The sequence below is a fragment of the Notothenia rossii genome, assembly GCF_949606895.1.
Source record: "Notothenia rossii genome assembly, chromosome: 8".
Lineage (NCBI taxonomy): Eukaryota > Metazoa > Chordata > Actinopteri > Perciformes > Nototheniidae > Notothenia > Notothenia rossii.
The window spans coordinates 22465268-22483568 of NC_136906.1; the positions used below are offsets into that span (position 1 = coordinate 22465268).

The 18301-nt window shown below is 40.5% G+C and overlaps 2 protein-coding genes across 2 annotated transcripts; both read right to left on the minus strand.

The window, feature by feature from the left end:
• Positions 1-1933: 1933 nt before the first annotated feature.
• Positions 1934-5715, minus strand: LOC307016651 (melanoregulin). Its single transcript, XM_079645858.1, has 6 exons — positions 5051-5715; positions 4720-4906; positions 4418-4580; positions 4099-4189; positions 3851-4014; positions 1934-2788 (listed from the first exon to the last, which is right to left on the minus strand). Exons 2-6 carry the CDS (start codon positions 4806-4808, stop codon positions 2585-2587), a joined length of 711 nt encoding a protein of 236 aa, XP_079501984.1. The 5' UTR covers positions 4809-4906; positions 5051-5715; the 3' UTR covers positions 1934-2584.
• Positions 5716-5848: 133 nt separating this feature from the next.
• stard3 (StAR related lipid transfer domain containing 3) lies at positions 5849-16046 on the minus strand. Its single transcript, XM_079645838.1, has 15 exons — positions 15633-16046; positions 13918-14156; positions 13760-13837; positions 13209-13286; positions 13058-13111; positions 12374-12491; positions 12184-12285; positions 11536-11591; positions 11368-11460; positions 11088-11150; positions 9978-10073; positions 8629-8708; positions 8410-8514; positions 8227-8320; positions 5849-7544 (listed from the first exon to the last, which is right to left on the minus strand). The coding sequence occupies exons 2-15, from the start codon at positions 14128-14130 to the stop codon at positions 7422-7424; spliced, it is 1353 nt and encodes a 450-aa protein (XP_079501964.1). The 5' UTR covers positions 14131-14156; positions 15633-16046; the 3' UTR covers positions 5849-7421.
• Positions 16047-18301: the final 2255 nt, after the last annotated feature.

An 18301-nucleotide genomic window follows, 5' to 3' on the forward strand; every position in this document is an offset into this window, starting at 1 on the left:
ACAAACACACACACACTGAAAGTTGTCTGCTGGTATGATGTTACTACCGGTCCCTGGCTCTGACTCATTCATCCACATCAGGTACTGATATCATCAAATACCAGAGATCAGGTATCATGCACACGCGCACGCATGCACACACACACACACACACATGCACACACACACACACACACACACACACACGCACACGCACACGCACACGCACACGCACACGCACACACACACACACACACACAAACACACACACACACACACACACACACACACACTGCTACATGAAATATAATGATCCTAATGACAAGTTAATTCACACTGACTTTAAATGTGTTTTTCATTAGTTTCACATGCAATGACAAAAGTATGCCATCTGCTTAAATCTGTGCCTCATTAGGACATCTAGCTGTTTCACTGCATATTTTCAAGCCTAAATGACTGCCATTCCTTTCCACTGACTGTGCATGGCCTGTTTATCTAATGTAACAGTTATGTCCCTCTGCCTGTTAAGTGACACAGTATTTCCTTTCATTTCTGTCACTTCTCAGCAGGGGGACATTTCATTGGTAAATTATTGCTCAATGTCAGAGTGGGGAAAAAGAGCCTGAGTCTTCAGTCATGTTGTGACACCATGGCAACCATGAAATGCCATTTCAGAAACGTAGGAAGTCACTTTACACGGTCCTTCAGCGTTAAGATTAGGCTTTTCACAATATTAAGATTCTCTTCTAATAAGTGTGTAGAAACACAATTACAAAAGAAATACATGAAAAACATAAAATAAACAAACTATTTTATAAGTCTTATTAATCTTTGATTGCTGGATTTCATTACAGGTTTAGTCTTTTTTTGCAAATGACTCACAAACTTAGCTAGCATCCACAAGAAACTGAGCAATATATTAGATAGTGGTTTGTAATTATTTGGGTACTGGCCTGCTGAAACTGCAAAAGGACATCACAGGCTGTCTCATCCCTGCTGTTTTTGTGTGAGTCATGCAATGCTAATGAAGCCAGGGGTATGGAGGGTCTGTAAAGGTGAACAGTGACTAGGTGAACCCTGTCACAGTGATCACCCTCCTCCCAATCCTCACCCCTCTACCAGACCACGACAGGACAGGAACAGCTTTGTGTTGCATAACAGCACTGCACAGTTGCTGGGAAGTGACATTTAGATGAGCTGTCACTGAGAGAGAGACTGGAAGTGGGGGGGTAGAGAAGGGCAATTTTAGGATATATCCTGCCCTGTCAGGAAGTGATGAAGTTTGTAAGTCTGAGTAAGTCAGATTGTTTTTGTAGCGAATAAATTGATTTGGGAGGACAGAATATCCACCTGCACAAGTAAGATGTGACACTGTGCTTATCTAGCAAAAAGTATGAGTAGAAGTGAACTTTCTATTGATTCATGCTCACAGTCTCCAACTCCACTCAGAGTTATCAGCTATTTCAGTATCAGTCTGTGTCTGAGACAACGCGCCAGCAGGCTGGTGTTCAAACATGTGCCCTAAGCAGTGTCTCTCTTACAAAAAAACAGCAACAACAACAAGCAGCTGACGACCCAAACACCATCTTCTTCGTCCATCTTGGAAACATGTTTGGTCAAAGTGGGATATTTAGAAAGTCAGGGAGCACCAGACTTGGATTTGAGGTTTGTCTGTGGATCAGAGTGTAAGCCAGACATTGGTAAACAAACAATCTAAGTGAGGGCATAGGATCAGACCAAAGAGGACCATTGTTTCCACTGCAAAGGAATGTTTCTCTCGTGCCAGAGTTTCAGTGAAACCAATGCTCACTTGATCTCCATACACATTGCCAATTTGTATGTATTTAATTTTGACATCCTCTTGCCATTTTGGATCAAAAGGAACCTCATATTAATGGGCATAAGACACACCCTGGGAAGCAACATACCAACATAAATGTGACACTGTACAGGCTTCAGGCTGGAACTTTATTTAATCATAAACTGGACACGTGATCACATGCACAAACTTCCAAATGGCTTTCACATTTTCAGTAAATTGCTGAAGGTGGAAAAACACCCTTTTGCATTACCCAAAAGTCACATAAGACACATACACAACCAATGCAAAATGTTCAACATAATGTACTTCCATCTGCTATCTTTCCAACATTTTAGGCTTTAAAATGTTTAAAGTTAAACAAACAAACATTCTTATGAAATTTTTAAGAAAATCTGACAGCAGTTCATTTGGCTATTTATTCAGTGTCGTAACCGATCATGTGATTGAATAAAATGTGGGCTGATAATCATAGGACACAAATAAAGAGGCTCTTCTAAAAGGAACATCTCTACCCTGAAGGTTCACAACAGCTAAACAATGAGCAAGCTAACAGTAACATTTACCAGAAAATCAGCAAAGCCACATAAGATTTCGACAAGAGAAAAACCCACTAAGACTCGAGCTGTATAATTGGTGAGAAACTAGAAATTGTTCAGCCTAAAACTGCCAAGAAGCAGCAAAAGACACTTGATGGTTGGATCTATGCATTTCTGTCATCCTGGTCTTCGAGGTTGATGGCTACTGCCCCTGCCTTGTGTCTATTATTACTGCAGCCAGTAGGTCTCAAGATCTATCACTCAAGTTTCCATCTCCCCCGTTCTCGTCCTCACTTTCTGCATTGCCTTTCCTGGCCTCCATCCTGGCCAGCAGCAGCGGCAGGTTTATAGCAAGGCCCGGCTCATCCTCTTCAGAATTATCCATTGGAGGATAGAAGCGCTTTGCCTTAGCCAGGAAATCATCTGCTACATCTAGATAGAGGAGACGATCCTATAAAGAGGTAAAGAAAAAGTGGTTGAGGCAGTGAACCTAAATGTGATTGTAATGTAATATGGCAACTGATGTGATCTGAAGCTTCTTTTGACCAATTAAAACAATTATGGACTTTAACTGTAGAAAGATAATCAGAAAATGAATAGTATATTTGTGCAAGAAATAGATATTGTGAATGTGGGAAATGGAGTGAATTAATGTGACATTTTTCAATAACATTCAACATGCTATTATTAATCCCTTGGGGGAGAATTAGTATCTAATAAGCACTGTCTTCATACTAAAATAAACCCTAACCTTCAATTATAAACTAGTACAATGGAGTACTTTCAGTTACGGTCCAATAAATAGAATTACAGTTGAACAGACATCGAACTGTTTGCTGTGGTCATTTGACTAGTTAAAATAAATTGGCTATTGTTAGTTGTTATGGTGACACAAAGAAGTAAGCCATACCTTAGTCACAGTTTTGTGGAGTCCTGTAGAATACTAACATTGCTACTAGACACCACAACCAGATGTTTTCCTAACCCTTATCGAAGTTACAGTGTGTCCGCAGATAGACCTACTAAGTTCTTTGCAATGGCAGGGGTACATATAAAAATGGCCGCCGCTCTGACCTTCCCACTCTTTTGATATTGTTGGGAATGTCGATTTATCCGTCAGTTTTTTATGGTCACAGTACATCAAGTTTAAATGGCTGTTTCCTTTGACAGCCATTCCTTCCAAAATGTAAGAGGATCACCATAGGTTCATACCGCGTTCATGCGCCTGATCTCAGAAATACAGTAAAAGGCGTTCAAATGATTTGATGGATAATGAAATTAGTGGCAGTTAGACATACTGGACAAGACTGCATCGAGAGGATAGGGACAGTACATATTGTTGTGGCAGGGAAAGAGTAAACAGGCCCCCATTTTGGGTCAGGTTATAGTTATGATGAGTGATATGTCCCACAGCCCACAAGGGTGTTTTTATAACCCTTAACTCCAAGTCTCAGCAAGGGTGCTCTCACTTCTGTTTTGATGTTTATTATCACTGACCAGCCCCAACTCTCACCAGGATTAGTAGATATCTTTCTGGGGGTGTCTCTCTGCTGCTGAAGAGGGAAGTCTCAGTGTGGAGTGTATGAAGCAGATCACGTGCTGCAGGGGCGTTACGCATACGGTCATGTGAGGCTCCAGCTGACACATTGAGTAGTGAGTCTGCCTCTGCCATGAAACCTAGAAAAAGAAGGCAGACCCTGTATGGTTACTTTGTCCTGTAGAAGTGACAGTCTCTCCCACATTTCCTCTGCCTGGCGTTACCTAAGTTCTCCAGGATTTGCCTCCATTTGTCTCTGACTTCCCGACGAGTATCTCTCATGGCCTCAATGTCAACACTCAGTCGCCGATAGCCCTAAACAACAAAAGGACAAAGCTTTACAAAAGTATTTCTTTGTGCCAAGTGTCATTTCTCTAATAGAAAAGGCTCTTCTGGTCTACTCTCTTATATTAAAAAACATCATTGTCATGCTGCCCCAAAGCTGATTTGAATAACTGAACATGGATCTATTTGTACTACTGTTAATTGTCTTAATTAATTAAGCCTCAAATCTGTATTGTGTGTGGAGAGAATACTCCATACCGTGGATCCCATGCGGGTCTTGGTCCTGGCCTGCAGCAGGCCGTACAACATCCGGTCATCTTGTCTCTCTGAGTGGCTGGGGTCTCCCGGTTCACTCCACAGGTTGGTCTCCTCATCACGACGCTTCTGGACTTCACGGTTAAAATACTCCAAGGGATCCTGCCTGTGTGTTCAGCAAACAAACAGAAGTTTCATACAGTGGTTGTACATGCATAATTAAACAGATTTAACGCACATGGAACTTTGTGGATAGTAAAAATGAAGTTGTATGTTCTGACAACAATGTTTAAATATCTTCTTACGGTATTAAAGGCTGCTTTTCGTCATCCTCATCGTCGTTGTCAGCGGTGCTGCAGCAGCAGCAGCAGAACTTCATGAAGGCAGAACCCATCTAGAGTCAATGGTTGAAATTCCAGACCCACAATGGCAGAACAACTTATTTTGGTTCTGTTGGTGCTCTTAAGGGTTTCTTTATACCTTATTCACAGCCTGTGTTTCAAAACAGATTTGTCAAAGTAAGAAAAGTTAGCTGTCACAAGTTCACTTGAATAAATCTCATTCATTTGGTTTAGCATTTGTATCAGAAGGATCAACAGGTCAGAAATAGTAACAAAGCGAAAAAGTCAACTCTACCTTATTTTCAGCTTCCCATTTTCAGGGCCCAGCCGCGGCTCCTTGTTCAGCAGAGGTCCGTCCTCCAGATTATAAACCAGAGCCCGTCCAGGAGGAAGGCAGCCCGCCGACTGGTGCTTCTCATCAGCCTGACATGAAGGACAATGAGAGCAGTGAGACGCTCGCTCTCTCATCGATGAAAAAACACACACATATTCACACACCCACAGCCTCAGAAGACAGTCACAACTTAATCATGTGAGCGGCTCCATCTCTTGTCCTTAGCATTGTGTTTTGCCCCAGGGACAACGCATATCGTCTTCAACAGTAGGTCTACTTACACGCACTCTGTTTCCATGACTTAACCATGACTGTATTGATTTTAGGATCATTTCTTTTGATTTGATGGATTAATTTGAAAGATTTGTGATGTTCACTTCAAAGGAGAATTTAGTTTCCAAAAACAGTGTTTTAATGTTAGAGCAAAGGTCTGGGAAGGAATTGTGAACTTTGTGGCCTTCTCTCTAACTATCATCCATGTGACATATGCTCAAGTCACAGGGTACAATTGTTCATGACAGAGTAATGGCCCCCAAGTATCCAAAGTGGGATAAAGTGTGTGTTAGAATCTAGTGTGGTAAGTCGAGTCTCATTCACCTCTAATGGTGTCTTCATGTGTGAGGGAAAAATAAAATAGAATATACAATAAAAGGTATAATTGCAAAAAAGTTGTATGTACATGTATGCAATGTACTCAGAAAGATCAACAAAGAGGTTTATATTATCCACTTTTGTCTAAATGAGATTTGGAAGCTGTCATGAGTTCATAGATTTTATTAAACATAAGACACTGGTTGAGACTCAGTAACGGTTGGTCAGTACTGCTGTGATGGCTTTAAATTAACATGCCTGATGAATCATTGATAAACACATTCAATGTATTATACAAAAAAATATATCAAAGAGAAACAAGCCCTCTAAGCAGGCTCTATAAGCATACATTGATTCAACTGTATAAAATAAATGCAAAGCAAAAGAAAGGGCTGACATGTAATGTGTCTTTGATAAGGCACCAAATAGTTTAATCGATTTAAAAGTGACGCTCTTTTGTCTCTTCAGCTATTTGAACCAATAATCAGTCCTGTTTTAGTTTTATAACTTCCTCTGTGGCGGTTCATTTTTCGGTTTGGTTTGCTTGTTTGTTTATGTTAGAAAATAAATACAAGCCAGATTTTCACGACTCTTGGTTCAGGCCAAAGGAGAACCAAATACATAATGGAGTCATGGATCTGATACAGACATAATTTTAATAATAGAATCAGCCGCAGCAGAGGTCTGCGCTCGCTGACTGAGCTTCTAGTTACATATGCATTAAGAAATCACGATTTTCCGAGGTACACAATTTGAAACAAAGCTTAACAAGCCAGGGGCAACATTCTCTAATTGATTAAAAGAAGAATGTTATGCTTTATGAGGTAAGAAATGAAAGTAAAACATATCAGGTCTGAGGGAGGACAGAAACAGAATGATAATCATATTAGTTGCCGAGATATACATTTTGATGACAAAAAGTGAGTCAGCTTTTTAAAACAAGGCCACAGGAGGTCATTGGCACCAAAGACAGCTCTAGTAAGCACACTGCAGCCTAATGTAAGCTGCTTTTTTGTCTTAATGAGCTCGTAATCCATTTGCAACACAGAACAGCCTCCTGATCTGACTCTCAGTTGAGGATGATTACAGTAGCATTGGACATCATTTCACAAACTCAGAATGTAGATCAGTGGTGTCTCCCTCTAGTGGGGACAGGACTGAAGGGTGACTTGTTTTCTACCCCAGTGAAGTTGAGAAGAATATACTGTAGGGGGTTAGTATTAAGGCAGGTGCAGAGAAACATTATGCAAGATGCTGCAGTGAAAACATGCATACAAAATGATCTTAAAAAAGAAAAGAAAAACAATGGCTAGCAGTGTGTGCAGTAAGATAAGGCTCAGAGAGACAGCTGCTTCATGCTATTGCACCACTTCTGTTTTCACAAGTGAGATACCTATATCAATGTTTCAGTAATGTCCATCCTGCAATGTCATTGTGAGGAAACACAGCTTTCAATGCAAACAAAAGGGAGACAGCCAAACATACACAGGTCCACATTAAAATATATGTGACCACCCTTAAAAAAAAAACTTTGGAGTTTGATATTTGAAATCTGAATAACTCCTCTTCTATTGAGGCTGAAATGTGGTGAACATGTGTGGTCACATGTCTCATCTCCTATGCTCAGAAGTCCAGTATTTTCAGTCAAGGTAGCACATCCCTTCAGGTCAGGGTACTTCTGGAGTCCTCCAAACGCAAACTGCAGTGACACCTCTCCACCAACTGGGATGTCCCTCCTGTTTTAGGGGAGGTGTACGGAGCGGAAGGAAGGCCGCAGCTCAGTGATGCGTTGGCGTAAATAGGACATGAATTCAAACATGGTGGCGGCCAGACTCTGGTGGATGAGGTAGCGGGGCAGTCGGCCCTGACAAGACACAAAAAGGGATTTTAAATGTTGTTCTTCAATCACATTGAACACTTTTGAACTGTTGTATATACATATGATTTAAACGTGTGCATTTTGTTTCTTTTCAAATGCATCTTGAATCATCACCCATTTCATGGCTCTATGGATGGCAGCTTGATGGCTCACCTCATTGTTCCATATTGAAATATCTCAACTATATTAATGGATTGCTCATAGATAAAGGACTTAAGGACTTATAAAGATGGTTTCTTGTTTTCTAATCTCAGGCCTTCGTCAGGTCAAATATCAATTTGTTTAGTCACAGTGCCATCAGGGAACCGTTTGTTTGCCTCAGTAGGGCTATACAGAAAACTCTAAGCTTTATTCTTAACGCTCCACAATTTTTCTTAATTCTTATTTTGCTTGTCTATTTGTTCTTTGTAAAGCCGGGATTTCTCCCCGGTTACAGATAGATTAGGCTACATTAATAGTATTAGTGTCATACTTTTGGTAGAATTAGATTCCAGTTTTTGTTTTAGGAGGAGGACATCATAAACTGTGATAGACGGAATTTGAAGCTTTACAAGAAAACCGTAATACAAACTTCAGCTAAAACAACAAGACGTTGGGTGCAGCCCTTTGTCTCAGTGTGTTCTGCATTTCAAATGTTTTTCAGTTGATTGCAGACTGTTATTCTCACCTTCAGGTCGGTGTTGAGGACCCAGATGAAGGTGCAGACGGACGGGTTGCTGCTGGATTTGAGGACCACAAATCCTCCAGGACCGTTCTCCCCCCTGATCCCGACAATCGAAAGAAAGAGTAGATAGGAAAGTTAGAGAAGAACCGTACTTTTGTCAAATCGATAAGATGTTCACGGTCTGACCTGACGTAGCGACCGACTGGAGGTTTGGCGTGGTGGTCGGTTGCCATGCCAGCAGACAGGTAGCAGTCTCGTTTGCGCTCCACCCGCCGCACGTTAACAAAGTCCCTGAAGCAAGAAAGAAACCATCGGTCAATCAATTTACTTTAGGTCAGACCTGCAGTTTGAAAATAAGATAAAAATAGGAAGAAGAGATGAGAGGAGAGAGGCCTGCTGTTGTACCTCGCAGACACCACCCCCCCTGCTGCTCCTGAGGAGACATCGTATGATACCAGAGTGTTGTCGTCCACCCTCTGAAGGATCTGAGGAGAGGCAGAGACCACTGTTACAGTTTGGAAACACACAATGACAAATATTCGGATCCAGATTGACTTTATTGTCCCACACAGGGAGAAGAAACACTAGAATATTTTATAAACAATATGATTACAACCTTAGTCATAAATAGGAGCCACAACCAACCCTTTTTTAATTGTCGATCAATCTGACAATTATTTTCTAGATGTATTGTTTGGTCTATAAACGTGTTTAAATGTCTTGTTTTGTCAGTCCAAAGCCCGAAATGCTTAATTTGAAATGATAAAGCAGAGAAAATCCATACATTTTTCATACTTGAGAGATCGCAAAAAACACATTACTTAAAGGTCCCATGTCATGCTTTTCCGGTTATTACCCGTCCCCTTGTGTGTTATGAAGGTTTTTATGCATGTAAACGGTGTGCAGAGTAAAAACCCTCAAAGTACACCCTGTAGCGAGTAAAACTCTAACACAGAAAATACCCCCCAAAACGCCTCGTTGGAGATACGTCACTGTCCATTGATTCTTCCGGGTACCGCATGATGTCATGCGTTACCCGGAACCGAATGGACCAATCCGTGGAGCCGTTACGTTACATCCGCGGAGCCGTTACGTTAAGCCCCCGCTGATTGGTCCAAATTGACAAATCCACGGACTTCCTCACACACACACTCAGTGCAGGCAGCTCTGCTGATCTCTCTTCCCTGGCTGCAGGCTGATAACAAACAGTTGGGATCGCGGCGAAATTCTCTCTGCAGACCCATTCTCTCTGCAGACCCATTCTCACAGAGTTTATCAACCTTTTTCTTACTCAATATCAAGCCACACTTATTGTTTTTACTTCGGCTGTGACTTTGTGTGTGCTCAGGGTGAGTTTGGCTGTGTTTGGCTGTCGCTAAACAAGGAAACCACACCTCCACGGAGCTCAGCACGATTCACAACGTCCCGACCAATCAGAGCACACTGTGCTCACAGGGAGGGTGGGGGCTGGAGCTACTGGAGCTACAACGAGCCGTTAAAGGCAGAGAGTGAAATTCAGTGAATACACGTAGTTTACAGAGATGCTGTATGAGAAACCAATGTGAGTTTGGAAAATTGCACAATATAAATCTATTCTAGTAGACCTCAACTATGGAATTATGATCAGTGGAAATGGCCATGAAATGGGACCTTTAATTCATTTTCAAATAGTTTGTGATTATTTCAACAACTAATCTTTGCAGCTCTAAATCGTATAACAATAATTGTTCAGATGGATGGATAAAAGGTGTCACCTGGCAGGAAGACACAGTTTTGTTCCACTGGACCATCTTCTCTGGTTGCAGGATCACCTCCTGATACACAAGCTCCGCAGTGCACTGCATGAGGCCCTGAACACAACAAAAATATACATAAACATTTCAAAATGAAGTTTTCCAACCTAGTTTTTTTGTAAATCGTGTCACTTTCCCTCACAGAGGACTAGACCGAGAGCTGGCTACATTAACCAAAGAGGAACTGAACTCACATGCTTTTATTTAATAGAATAGTTTTTTTTTTTTTTTTTAAATGTAGTTTTGTGTTTTGGATACATCTTATTTTCTTGTTTGTGAACCACTAACCAAAGATCATTTTCTATCATTATGCGATATAAAAAAAGAATGCTTTTTGAGTCTTGAAGAGAAAGCTTCTTCTTGGTGCCTATCTCTAAAGATTGTCTTTAGAACCAACACACTGCAGAACAGGACTCGACACACACAGGTCATCCAGGCCCAGCTGAAGGGTTGCTATGTGACTCCAGTTGATCTGAAGCCAGTGGAATGGCAGCAGGAAGTCTCTTTCATTTCTGATCTAATGTTATACCACATCAGTAACAAGTTATTCCACCACCATGTCCTAGGGGTTGGATCAGCTGCAATGTGTACTTACTTTAGTAATGGCAGAGCATCAAATAAATAGTGAATTCTGATATACAGCATGGCTTCACAGTGTAGTACAGAATCTACACATGAATTCCAATGAGGCTCACAATGGCTTAGAAATTATTATAATTAGTGTTGTGTAAACATAGCACTTGCAAAAGCCTATCTTCCATTTGGATGCTAAATTAATATTTGTTTCTTGCCATTTAAAAAGACTTTTAGATGACTTTTAGCATTTTAGATGTTGATGATTCTTGGGATATTGTTGTAAATAGCGTTTATGCTGGCCAGGATAATCAAGATATGAAAATGTTTCTATTTGACACATTTGGAAATATTCATGTTAAATAACCAACACCTAAATGACTGCATGACATTTGCGAACAATCACATGATTATGGTGTAAATATAATTGACTTTGGATAACTACTGGGGGATGCCTCAATAAGAGTTTTATAATGAACGGACACGGCGCTGCTTTACCTTCAGAATAAAAGTCTTTCCATGGAAGGGAATCTCCAGAGTGTAGACGGAGTCTCCCATGTCCTGACAGAACAAAGTACTGTTAGACACACTGAAATGAAAGGGGAAGCAGTATGGTATCGATCCAAACGAAACTTTTCGGTTGGTAGAATACAACTCAGATCATGCCAGCGCCTGTGATTCATTTTAGCACTGCAGTTTGGAATGATACCAAAACCAAAGCGGAAGAGGAGACACTTCTCTATTGGATACATTACAACATGTGAAATTGTGTACTCACATTGTTTTTTTCAAACTTCCAGTTCTCTTCCTGGGCTAGGATCTGTTCCAACACGGACATGGCCTCACGACCCTGTCTCACATACTCTTTCTCCTGGAAGAAAAGGAAACAAACCCATGAGTCCTGATCACAGGAGGAGGACACAGACCCTCAGACTGACTCAGGTACCTGCGCAGTGACAGCTCTGCGGCCAAGAGCCTCCTCGTCCAGATCCTCCTCAGAGCCTGTTCAAAGTAAAACGCAGATTATAAATGGATAACCACATTGGAAAACAAACACCCTCAGAGCAGACAAACGAAAGACTGTACTTGTATGTATTTCAAAGGGCTCCCACACCTTCTTAAAAATATATTCAATAACTTTTTATGTGATTTCATTAGGTCAAATGTCATCAAATTCATGTACCAAGAGAACTCTCTGCTCCATAGCTTCTCTTGGATAATTGGACATGATGGGTAATCTGTTACGTTTCGCTCTCTCAAAAGTTGGGCCATTCTGCCTTAATGCGCCAACGAGCAGCTCTCATAGGAAAGAACAAGACCCCGCCTCCCACACTGTATCCAGTTCTTCTTATACCTCCATGCTCTATTTCAGCCCTGAGTACCTTTTTATATCCTGCTTTTTTACACATTCTCTCTCCAGTATAGCGTTAGCTCTGAGTGTTAGCGATGCTTGCTAAATTGTAAACAAAGACCATATTACTTTTTTTTAAAGTTGCGCATTTTTTCTGATACAGCGACGTTTCTAGACCTTTAAAAGACTAGAGGAAACCATTGTTGTAACAATAACCGGTCTACATAGCAGCGCAGACATCACCTGCGATGGATTCAGGAGGGGAGTAGAACTGCCCGTCTGAAACAGCGCGGGGGTAGATCATGGGCGCTCGCTCACACGCTGCGTGGACCGCTGCCAGGTAGGCTGGTGTCAAAGGAGGAACATTTTTTTAAAAAGGAGAAAAACATCTTTGTGGAGTCATGTTCAAACTTTTCAGAAATCTTTCCCTCACCTCTCTCATCGTCAGCCTCCTGAGTGAGCACCTTGAAGTCAAGGAACCAGGTCTCCAGCCAGGCCACCACAAAGGAAGTGATGGGTATCACGTAGCCAAAGGCATTTACGGAGAGGAGCTGTGTAGAGATAGAAACCAATACCGTCCTCAAGCTGCAGGGTATTAACAGTCAAAACATATGGCATAGGTTTTGCTAAGGGTACTCTCTTTTACTCTTACTATACCATCAGTCTTTAATAATCAATTTAAGTGTTTAGTTAAGTGGCATTTTGTAACCAAACTGACAATTAAAGGGTTAAAATTCAGAAAATGAATAAATATTTGAGTTGGAATAGACCATGAAAACGAATTCCACCTAGCATTTAGTATACCCAAAATAATAGATGCATTTTCCCTCTACTAAAAAAACTAAAATTATAAATATAATGACCAAAACCAAAAACCTAAACTAATGTTCTGGACTGATGTCGGTAAAAGGTGTGCTGTGTAAGTTGTTAGGAAGAAGGTGAAAAATATTCTCTGTGCTGCATTAAACAATGCGATCATAAAAACTCTCATCAGCTCATTTTCAGGTCAACAGGCAGATTAGTGCCCAAGAAGCAGAAGTGAAAAGGTTTCTGTGGTTTCAGCTGATTGTTGGCATGACACCAGATACACCAGTGTGAAGAAGGAGGGGACACTCACACTGGACACGATGACCTTAACAAGTAGGAAGACGCTGGTCACTAAGGTGGTAACCTGTGGAGGAATACGTGTTATAATCAATATCCAGATCTGCTAATGACAGAGATAATACACGGTCTCATCAGTGTGTGTTTCACTGTGGCTCCCTTACCGCTATAACCCACCAATGCCTCAACCGAAAAGCAGCGTAGCCCACTAGTAGACACAGGAAACGAAACACAGCGAGGAGCTGAGACAAGGAGGAAGGAACAAAAATAGAAAATGTGTTAAAGACGAAGAAGCTTTGGTTTTACTCTCGATCAGTGCTTCTCAAACTGTGGTCCGCGGACTACTGGTGGCCCGTGAGCGCCCCCTAGGGGTCCGTGAGTATATTGGTAAAATTCCACATTTGAAATAAATAAATAAATTACAGTTTTCCGCACTCTCGCAGGAATATCCACGCAATGGAGCGAGGTTAAGTTTCACTTTCGATATAGCCCAGCGCAACACCTTCGTCACACATGTTGCCACTTGTTTCTACCATTTTCAGGCGATTTGTAATCTGTTCTAGAAAAACAATGTGTTTTTTGATATTTGTGGAGTTAGGTGGTCCGCGAGTGTTTTTTTATTGGTTAAGTGGTCCTTGGTATGAAAAAGTTTGAGAAACACTGATCTAGATCAAGATCAAGTTGAAAGTACACAGACTTGGATTGACCCACTTACAAAGATATCAAAGAAGGAATCCCTGTAGTTATAAAGGACGACCTCACTTTTTAACCTCTCCCAGATTGAACTGGATATCTGCAAAAAAACAGAATCCAAATTAGAGTTTTAGCCAAGTCTCTAAAGCTTCTGTCTTTGGAGAAAACATTGACACTCACATTCAGCTCTATAATCCACAGAAGGGAGATGAAGAGCAGATCGAATGTCACGAAGAGACAGAAGGTGCGGCGGACATCAGAGATGGCCTTGCGCTCTGCGGGCGTTACCAACAGGTACGGGGACGGGAGGGACAGCGACGTAGAGTAGGAGGCATTCAGGGAGGCGATGGCAGGGAGGCTGCCCCCCAGCTCCCCATAGTCTCCACCCGGCATTCCTGCGCTGACACAGGATACTCCCCCTGCAACAAGGGAGATAAGGGCCAACCAAAAAATGAGGAGAATGTTAATAAAAAAGGGCAATAGAAATCTGAATGTTCACCCAATGAGGGGGTAAAAAAAACCTTTTCAAAAGGTCCCCAGGTGTGCATTTATCTTGTTTTCATCAGGGCAACATCTTATTGAAAATGTGTGGTGAATAAACTATGATGTAATAGAGAATTGTTTTTGCAACATGTTTTAATTTGTATAGAAATGCTTATACTAGTGTGCCAATTGTGTGTGCGTTTGCAAAAGGATTGATAACAGCAGAGTATGAATGTCTACTTCCTTCAATGTTTTCACTTCCATGCGTGCAGTAGTCTCATGACTTTCCTCACCTCAGGCCATTTTATCAGGAATAGGATACAAAAACACACATGATCCATAACACATATTTTGATGATGAAAACCTTTTTCCATGTTTAATGATATATTGTATAGCTAGATGAGATTAAGACAAACTGTTTAAGGTTTTGATGTTAGTTTATCACCTCTCTACATGAAGGTCCATAGTTTGTTTTGAAAAAATTTCTTTATGTTGCAAAAAAACAACAACTACATGACACCGGGACGACAACCTGGATTACACAGAATATGTTTCATCATCTGTTTAATCACTTTATGTGCCGCAAGATGTTTGAAAGGCGGTCAATGATACAGGATAAAACCTTCAGTAAAGCAAATAATGCGCATTTTAAAAAGGCAAACTGTTAGTATATTATAGGAGGCTATTAGAGCATGTATTTGAGGCTGTTGCTAGCACGGACTGCTTGATTTGTGGCACAATGGTTGTAAAAGGGAAGGAGTCTGTTTGAACATAGTTAACCCAGTGAATAACGATCAGTCATAACCGAGCAAGTTTCAATTGTCTCTTTGGCTTTTTCTAGACAAAAAACTTGATGTTTACAAGTATCATGTGACACCCCCGGATTATATCTATTTACCTACAATAGAAATGCACTGCTACGTTAATCATCAGCAGTGGTCATGACGTTTTAAAATCTTTAAAACACTAATAAAATGTTGTTTTCACTTTCAGCTAAAAAACAAACAACTGTCTCAAGGTGCTTCAGTATCTGTCAGGTGAGCTAACAAGCTAACATACCCATGTCAACAAGCGGTGCCAATAAAACAAGACATAGAAAGATAATAACCAGGTTCTCAGATACACACTTATGGTTAACCATTTGAAACAAAAGGTTATACATCGATTGAAGTTTAGCTAGCTAACTTACAGCTGAGCTAAGCTATCACGGTTAGCTAACACCGGCTAACTTACCTTCTAAGCAAGTTACTCTTAATTGCTAACTGTTACCCCATGAAGAATAATTTCACACACACGTCATGTCTTTAGTTAACAGCTACAGGAAGCAGCGCTATGAATCAAGGAAATAACGTGGATATTATTGAGTATTTCATTATTTCATAAAACAAAAAATGTAACGTTTTAAACTTACTTGATTTACAGCATCATCACCATCGCCTAACGTTCCCAGTTCTTCCGGGCTGATTTATCAAAGACTAATCTCGCCGCAAGAGGAATCTCTGCCTCGCTGCTCCGAACATAGACGCTGCGAAGCGCTGATAATCACACGACGAAACTAACTCTGTCTGCTTTAAATTAACAAAAGTCACCATTTACTTGTTCAAAACTGACATTGCCTAAGAGAGAAGCAATATGTCACAGCCTGTCACATACCGAGAGGACTCCATGCAGAACAACACATGACACATTCCTACAGAAGCACTTTGTGTTACCACAGTATATTAAATGTGTATAAATGTGTACTCTTGATATTATGTGTGAGTTATCTTCTTTTCTTACAATTATTTTTACTTACTTATCCTTGTAGGCTACTGCCTGCTTCGGAAATCTTAGTTTACCTATAGTCATACGAATATATCTATTTTTTATTTCAATTTTGTTAGGTACGATTGTTTAGTCTTTAAGCTGTTGTGTTTGCTTTTTTTGACGGTACAAATGTTTATAGTCCATAGTACACACTGCCCTCTGGTGGACAGATTGTATAACTACATAACGCCGACTGGACTTTTATTTTGAATGGTTAACCGGAAGTACGGACATTTATTTTTACCTCTAGCTCAGGGGTGTCCAAAGTTTTTAGGGCCACATGCAGAAAAATATATGAAGGGCTGGGCCACTCTCTAGAGGTGAGGTATATTGCCTCATAATTTCAGTTATAAATTAGCAAAATTAATCAAATGTAGGTCAATTATGCTTGATAATGATACTTGAAAATGCCTTAAGAAACAAACAGCCTCCATCCCAGCTCTCCAGGGTTTCATTTATTGTGTTGGCAGCTCATGCCTTAGAACAGAAGCCTCAGTTTGCTTAAGGGGAAATATGAAGGGTATATTTCATGCTTGTTAGGTAAATAAGTTATTGGGCCTTCTTTCTTATCAACTAAGATTTGTTAGAAAATGTTTTCCAACTTTAATTGACGGAATTTATTTGAAAAGTGGGTTTATTACATGAATATTACTCTGTAATATATTTCTACATATATATTTAAGAAGTACAATATAAGAAAAGCACATGTTTCATTTGTGGGCCGTATTACATTGTACTTTTTGGAATTTGCTGAGGGCCGATTCAAAATGTCCACATTTGGCCGCCGTCCCGTAGTTTGGACCCCCCTGTTAGCTTGATGCTATTATTATTATTATTATTATTATTATTATTATTATTATTATTATTATTATTATTATGTAGTTACTTAATATGACCACTAGAGGGCACTCGGTGTACCAATGATTTACGTTCTCTGTATAATAGTGATGTTACGTTCACGAACGATCCAATTCTTTTGTCTTTGGTACGAACGAAGGGAACCGAGTCGTACTTGGTGAGAGCTGTTCTTCAGTGGTACAGGTACGACGTTTATCGGGTGAAAAAACGAGACAAACGCGAAAACGCAGCAGCTTTTAGATGCACTTCAACAACAACCTAGGCAATGATAAAGCGGATTGCAACATTTGTAAAGCCAAAATATAATTTAAAGCAAGATCAACAAATAATCCAACACAGTCTCACGGCATATCGTGTTATAGTCACGAAATTAATCTATTTATTCGTGTTCACCAACACGATTTTCCCATTTTTTTTCGTGTCACACAGAACGATTTTAAAAGCAATTTGAAGGAAAAAGAGATTTAAAATAAATACAGATTTCAGTATTCTGACACAGAAGGATTTTAGAAGCAATGTATTTCTATTGGTAGTATGTTTCGTGCCTGCACCAAGTAATAACAAATACAGATTTCAGTATTCTGAGGCTCTGAGTCCCGATTATTTTCCTCGCGTACGGCAAAACAACTGCGGCATTATACAATTTAAAATAAAATGTGACTTTGATACTATTCACTTATACAACAAAGGCAATCACATTTTAAATAAAGCTTCTTTAATTGACAGTGCTTTAGTTGCACACCATGACCACTCAACGGCAGTATATAGGCCTAGTTGTGATTTATTAACACTAATGCAGAATACAGAATAGTGTGTTGAGTCCTTAAAGATAAAACCAACTGTTATATTGCCACTTGATGCAACACTATATTTTCTGGTAAGGTTGATTACATTTTAAATAAAATATTTGGTTTTGAACTAGAAAGCTAGCTACTCTATGCCGTTTCTCAATCGCGAGGATACTTGCTTGTTAGCACATGTCTTCCGAGTCACTTCCTTCAGAAGCTATGCAAGAATCCTTCCTGGCATTCGTGTGTGCAGGGCTGTTTCGCAATCGCGAGGAAACTGGCTTCCAAGCCAATATTTCAAGGACGCTACGTCATCGAGTGCCGCCGAAGGACTGTTCCAATCTCCAGCATACTTGGAATTCCACTGAGGCCGCGTCCTTGGTTTGGGGGTAATTTCGAGGCTGCACATGGGTAGACTTGGCGTCCTTCAAATCCCCACAATGCTTTGCGCACGGACCAATTTCCCCAAATCTGTGGCGGAAAATGTAAGGCAGGGCCTCTCATATGACGCACACCTGCACACTTGCTAGCCTGTTCCACTCTTCGTTTTCCGAATGCCAGGAAGGATTCTTGCCTAGCTTCTGAAGGAAGTGACTCCGAAGACATGTGCTACCAAGCAAGCATCCTC

Bases quoted from the DNA above. Each gene is read 5' to 3' on its own strand.
- LOC307016651 (XM_079645858.1), bottom strand. From the start codon at position 4,808: ATGGGTTCTGCCTTCATGAAGTTCTGCTGCTGCTGCTGCAGCACCGCT. The intron at 4,190-4,417 runs GTATGGAGTATT...TTTGTTGTTTAG, and splicing joins AGACCCGCATGGGATCCACG to GGCTATCGGCGACTGAGTGT. The intron at 4,015-4,098 runs GTAACGCCAGGC...TTCTTTTTCTAG, and splicing joins GCAAATCCTGGAGAACTTAG to GTTTCATGGCAGAGGCAGAC.
- stard3 (XM_079645838.1), bottom strand. From the start codon at position 14,130: ATGCCGGGTGGAGACTATGGGGAGCTGGGGGGCAGCCTCCCTGCCATC. The intron at 11,151-11,367 runs GTGAGTACACAA...TTGTTCTGTCAG, and splicing joins GGAAGTTTGAAAAAAACAAT to GACATGGGAGACTCCGTCTA. The intron at 8,709-9,977 runs GTGACACCTTTT...GCCTCTCCTCAG, and splicing joins AAACTGTGTCTTCCTGCCAG to ATCCTTCAGAGGGTGGACGA.